This window comes from Aulonocara sp. 'chitande type north' Nkhata Bay, linkage group LG15, assembly GCF_057382095.1.
Source record: "Aulonocara sp. 'chitande type north' Nkhata Bay isolate Kocher_YH1m ecotype deep benthic linkage group LG15, A_spYH_male_GT1.1, whole genome shotgun sequence".
Lineage (NCBI taxonomy): Eukaryota > Metazoa > Chordata > Actinopteri > Cichliformes > Cichlidae > Aulonocara > Aulonocara sp. 'chitande type north' Nkhata Bay.
In genome coordinates, this window is record NC_141358.1 from 23,488,606 (window position 1) to 23,494,597 (window position 5,992).

The window sequence follows — 5,992 nt, forward strand, 5'->3', positions numbered from 1 at the left end:
CATCTGGGAATGTAAGCTTTTAAAACATTTTAAAACCGAGTATCCTTCAAGGAAACTGTGTTATTTTTCCTGATATTCATGACACACTCTTTATTTTAATGAGAGAGGGCCCGGTGCTGATGTAACTGTGTTCCTAAAGTAAAGCAGAAGACCACAGCTGCAGAGTTAGTTTTCTAAAGATCAAGCATGAGTTTTGTTAGTTCTGCTGTTGTCATTTTCAGACATGGAGAACATGAGACATACGCGAGCGGGTTAATGGCTACAAAATGAAAATCATTGTTTCAAAACTGATCTGATGCAATCCAAAGCAACTGACCGGTCAACTGCATTGTCAGAAAGTGGTGATTATTGATGATAAGCATTGCAAACATTTGTTTTACAACGTGTTGCATCAGATGGCACATGTTTTCATAAGTGCAGAAAGTCTATAGGTATATGATATTGTACAGCTCCAACAGTGAAGAGCAAGGCACTAATATTTCTGTTTCTGCTCTGTTTAGTGTTATCAACGTACTATCACAGCTTTTTTTCCAACAGCATCATGTGAGCTCACTGTAGCAATAATCATATCATAATTTAATTTAAGATTATCATAAGAAATCAGCTACTCAGCCCACTTCCACTGAGCTTCAGGGAGCTTGTTTTTGGTTCTACAATTATTGCTGCACATTTATTAAGCTCTAACCATTATTATTACTATTATGTACTACTGATATGTTAATAACAATTTTTTTTTGCATTTTTGTCCCAGTTACATGTTTCAGATCATCAAACAAAATATAATATTAGAAAGAGATAACTAGTCGCTAACATCTATCAGTCTGGACAGGGTGACAAAGCCAAATGTTTTCAATAATGAGTCCCGTTACATCTGGTGTGAAACTAACACAGCATTTCATTAAATGACAGCCAAACATGGTGGTGTCAGGGTGACGGTCTGGGACTGCTGTCCTGTTTCAGGACCTCACTGGTTGCTGTAATTGATGGAAACATGAATTCTGCTCTCTACCAGAAACTCCTGATGTCACATCTGCCCATCCATTTCCAGAAAAGGCATCTCACAGGTCGCATTTTCAGTTCACATCTTTAATTATCAAAGTATCAAAAATCAAAACAGAGATGGAAGTAGTTACACAGTGATAGTAGCAGTGCAGTTGTACCTGACATCCTTTATTTATTTCTGCTATGACACAGCTATAGAGAAAAAAAAAAGTCTTCAGTAGTAGAAATAGGCACAATATGAATACATGCACTCAGTGCTCAGTGACTATCTAGTAATGACTAGCATCGGGACAACAGGTGACAAAAGTACTATGACCACAAAGACGCCTGCGTCCCTTTAACAATGTGACTCTCACACAACACATACAACAATATAAACCTTCTAACAGAGGAATACAACTTCAGTCTACAAAATTCATTATTATTCTGTCAAAGGAAACCCCTTCTGGTATGTACTCATCCTTCGCTTTGTGCGTCAGAGTTTCAGTTTGATTGAGAATGAGAAGTTAGAGTGTCGCTCAGGAATAAAGGGCTTCTGATCTCATGTTTGGCTTTATTTTACTGCCAATAAACAACAAACAGCAATCATCGTGCTTGTCAAATTTCTGTTTGAGCAATAAACTGCTTTTTTCCTTGGGCTATTTTTTTTTTTTTTTTTTTTTACAATGGAAAAGGGTGTGCAAGTGAACAACAACTATTTTGGCAGTTCGTTTTCAAACAGTGGAAGTTCACGACACACTTAGATTCTAACGTGTCAACAAATCTTGCATAACTTCAGAGTAAACTGATGCAGCGCTTCTGATACCTAGCTAACGATATCTAATGAACACAACATCCGGACCAAATGTTTTCAATAAATACATTTTTAAAAAAATAACTTTTGGTTTTGCTCTGTTGAGACCAAAGGAGGCATTGGTGTTTACATACAGCAGCACATAGTTAATATGCATTTGATACTTTATACAAGACACTGGGTAGAAAACACATCTGTAAAATAACACTTATGTAGCTTCATTGTCACAGAACAGGTTGAAAAAAAATCCCCTTTGCTTTAAGAGAGAACACAGTGATAAATAAAGTGTCCATTGGGCAATTGTGATTGCCATAAAATATTGAATTCTTAAGAAAAAACCCCACAACAAAACACTTATCTATACATGTGATTACACTGTCTTTTGTACTAGGCTTTTTTCATTAAGTGCAGAATTAGAAACCCTGCCTGCAACGTACATTTCCCTTTTGTGTCTGCTACACTCACAGCAAGGAACCCGACCCGTACTCATGCTTTTGGACGAGTCATCTCATATTATGTATAACAAAACGGACGTCTATAGCATACCTAGGTCCTGAGTGGTTAGTAGTAGCAGCGTTTTTAGTAATTCACTTTGTATACAGGACAAGCAGACAGGGTTAAAACAGCAACATCCTAACATACAGTAATCATTTAATAAATATGTCATCTTTGCTGTACACTAAACAGAGACCGCTTCTTTTTAAAGTCAGTGACTTGCATCTGTACACACTCACACAGTCATTCTGAATCTCCTTACTGTCGGGGTGAACTCTTAAATAATGTGCCTTGATCACCTTGAAATCGTGCTTTGGTACAAAAATCAGACCATCGACTATTCAAAATACTAATAAATCAAGAAAAGCTGTTGAACTTTGTTTAAGTGCTTTAGCATCTGTTCTTGGCCCTGACTGTTTAAAATGTTTAAAAAAAAAAAAGAAACACAATGCAAGTCAAAGTGCTGTCCATCATTTCTCACTCCTGTCCAATCAGCAGCTACGGGTTCAGGGAGCGGAAGGTGCTGAGGTCACTTTACACCGCTCTCTTTTTCTCTAGCAGCATTATGGACGGCAGGTGGGCGTGAGGAGTCATAGGTGGCGTTTCATTCTCAGGTCATAAGTTTGTATGTGGCAACTCCACCTCCTGCGAAACCAGTCAGTCCTACATCAGCAGCAGGAGATGGAAGAATTGCAAGCCCTAGATAACACTCTGGGCGATCATAAGTGACTGGGGCACTGGACATGATCGAGAGTCAGAAGTCCTCCGCCGAGAGGCGCTGCTGTGGACGTGGATGCGGATGAGGTGGTGGTGGAGGTGAGGTTGTGGAGTTGTAAGGTGCTCTCCTGGATGTGCTGGATGAAAAGGTTTCGCTCGTCCTCGGGCGTCTGGGGGTTCTGGGCTCGGACGATGCACGTCGGCCGGTGCAGGTTGAGCATGTAGACCAGCTGCTGCTTCTGCTGCTTAAGCTCCTCAATCTGAGCTTTTAAGTCGGCATTGATGCTCTCCAGCTTTTCAGACTCCTGCAGAGAAGGATGGAAGAAGAAGACTGTTATTCACCCGAGAAACATAAGCTACTTCTCACCGCAAGCTGCGAATGTCATGCTTTATAAATTGTCTAACTGTGAGGGTGCAAAAAGCTAAGAGTAGGTGCAGAATAACCAATGCTCAGATTGATGAAAGTGGAAAACTACCTTCTGGAGTGATTCAGTCTTTTCCTTCTTCTTGTTGCGGCACTTGGCGGCAGCGATTTTGTTTCTCTCCCTCCTCCTTTTCCTTCTTTCATGCTCCTCAGATGTCAACTAAAAAAAAGTGAGAAATATAGACCATTAAGAAAAAAATACTCTCTCTCTCTGTGTATGTATGTATGTATGTATGTATGTATGTATATAACAGACACATTACAGATAACTACATGCTGTAATTCCCCCTCTGCCTTACCTCTCGCTTGACCCCGTTCCTGTATGAAGTTAGCTCAGAGGCTCGATCCGAGCTGGAGCTGGCACCATCGGAGCTCATGTCGGTGCTAAGCCCGTTGGACAGTCGCTTGCTCTGGATTGCCAGCCGGAGCTCCTCTTTCACGATGGGTGTGAAGTTGGTGAAGTCGTCCAGGGTGAGTGTGCCTTGAGGGGAGAAGCAAGGAACCAAGGCGGAGCAGCTGATGTCAGCCAGAGAAGGACCCGAGTGCTGAAGCATCATTCTGTAAACGCAAGAGATGAAAATCATCAGATGGGTTAGAAACACTTAATATAATTCAAAAGAAACTGAGCTAAAGTCATTATGAACCCAACGCTGAAAGTCACAAGATAAATAATGTGGGAAGAATAATAAAGGAATGTTCAACTTTTTGCTGAGTAACAATGACACAAATGTCAGAAGGAAATCCAAAGCTAAGATCGGTTTGAAAGGTCAACATGGCATGTTAAGGAGGACAAACAGATTGTGATGACAAGACAAATAGCTGTGTCATTCAAAACTGAGCAAATATTTGCTTTGTGGAAAACATGCTGTAAAAAAGGCTCATTAATTAGGGAGGTGTGGATGTTTGTTATCTAAACGGAGAAGTGAAAAGAGTTGAATTATGGCCATCAGCCAGATAAGAAGGTGTTTACATCAGCTCTGAGACCAAAACCAAAACAAGCACATTTATATTATATTCTTATGTTCTCCAGTAATAAATCATTTGCAACGAAGTCATTAATGATATGGTTTGTATTAGTCTGCACACAGCTGCACCTTCTTAGAATTAAAAAAAAAAGTTTTAAAAAGTCTTGTTAGCTCTACAAATATTTTACCACCGCCTCCCTCTGTTCCCTTCAGTTTCGTTATTATGTGTTCAGGTAATTATAAAAGAGAATTGTGCTATTCATATGTTTGTTTTGGTTTTGTTATTATAAAGTTAACTCAAAAGAAAGAAGAAAAAAAAGAAACAACAATATTAAAAGTCTCGTCAAAAGTGAGGAAACAAGTGCAAAAATCCGAAATACCTGATTATAAATAAGTTACAAAAAAAGTGTAACAAAATGCATTCAAGCAGAATCCAAGAAAAACGTCGCATGATGTCATATTTGAAACAAAAACAATAACAAGTTTTTATAAATACAAAATACGCTAAAATTAAAAAAAAAAAAGAAAAAAAGAAAAATCGTTAGTGCAAACTGCTCCAAAAAGATGCGCTTGTTTATATATTTTATATTTTCACGCAAAAACACGCGCGGAAGTTTTCGCAGTGTCCCGGGACAGAGCGCACGGAGACACCGGCTCTCTGCGCTTCTCACCGGGATCAAAGAGCGACAACACCGCCTCTCTGCCCCTCACACACACGCTCAAACACCCCCGTCCTCCTCCACGGGAAACAGATCTCCAGCCTACCTGTTAAAGCTGTGAGTGTCCGGATCGGATGAAGTGCGCCGTGAAGAAAATAAACCTTCTCTTATGTCTGTGCGTTCCGCTCTTCCTGTGTCGGCTTCCTGCTCGTTGGCTACGGTTGCTCTTGTGGCCTTTACGTTGCGTCACCTCGCGCTTTTAAATTGGTTGAAGGGGCGGGACACATGACGCAACGCAACGCTACTAGAGAGCGAGAGAGGGAGGGTGCTAGGGTTGGGAGCCTGAGAGTAGGGGGGGTGACGTCATCCTATTTTTAGAAGGCTGATCCGGCGATGATGCAATCTAGCAACCCCGAGTGTTCTTCTCTGCCATAACAGGACAGGCGTCCCCTCCCTCCTCCTCCTCATGTTTTTTCCTCCTCTGCCTATCCTCCCGCAGATTTTCAGCTCTTCCTCATTCTCCTCCTCCTCCTCTCTGCTTCCTACCCTCTTCCCACCAACGCGTTATTCCTTTCCCAATCTTTTAATCTTTTTTTTCCTTTTTTGTTTTTATATTTGTCTCTTTTTTCAACACTTCATTCATCATCTCCAATCCTCTTTTTTGGTATAGTTTCTATCCCCCTCCTTTTTTAATCCCCCCCATCAGCTTTGGCCTTTTTCACAAATTTCCATGGTTTATGTCCCAAAATCCCTCTATTCTTTGCCACTCTCATAACATGTTTTTCTCTTATCTTCCCTCCCATCTAATCTCTGTCATCCTATTTCCAGTTGTCTCTTCTCCACTCGTTGCTGTACCTCCTGCACACGCATCTCCACTAATCACTTGAATCTTTTTTTGTTATTGTCTCGTAAATTTACCAAATTTAGAAATACGGGC

The 5,992-nt window shown here is 40.6% G+C and overlaps 1 protein-coding gene across 1 annotated transcript; it reads right to left on the reverse strand.

Moving 5' to 3' along the window:
- Positions 1-1,068: 1,068 nt before the first annotated feature.
- On the reverse strand, positions 1,069-5,305 carry atf3 (activating transcription factor 3). The gene is made up of 4 exons (XM_086265071.1): positions 5,162-5,305; positions 3,731-3,989; positions 3,484-3,591; positions 1,069-3,312 (listed from the first exon to the last, which is right to left on the reverse strand). Exons 2-4 carry the CDS (start codon positions 3,986-3,988, stop codon positions 3,010-3,012), a joined length of 669 nt encoding a protein of 222 aa, XP_086121197.1. The 5' UTR covers position 3,989; positions 5,162-5,305; the 3' UTR covers positions 1,069-3,009.
- Positions 5,306-5,992: the final 687 nt, after the last annotated feature.

What these genes read in the sequence shown, in the direction of transcription:
- atf3 (XM_086265071.1), bottom strand. Translation starts at nt 3,988, where the DNA reads ATGATGCTTCAGCACTCGGGTCCTTCTCTGGCTGACATCAGCTGCTCC. An exon ending in GGAACGGGGTCAAGCGAGAG is followed by an intron (nt 3,592 to 3,730) that starts GTAAGGCAGAGG and finishes ACTTTTTTTTAG; the next exon opens with TTGACATCTGAGGAGCATGA. An exon ending in AGACTGAATCACTCCAGAAG is followed by an intron (nt 3,313 to 3,483) that starts GTAGTTTTCCAC and finishes CCTTCTCTGCAG; the next exon opens with GAGTCTGAAAAGCTGGAGAG.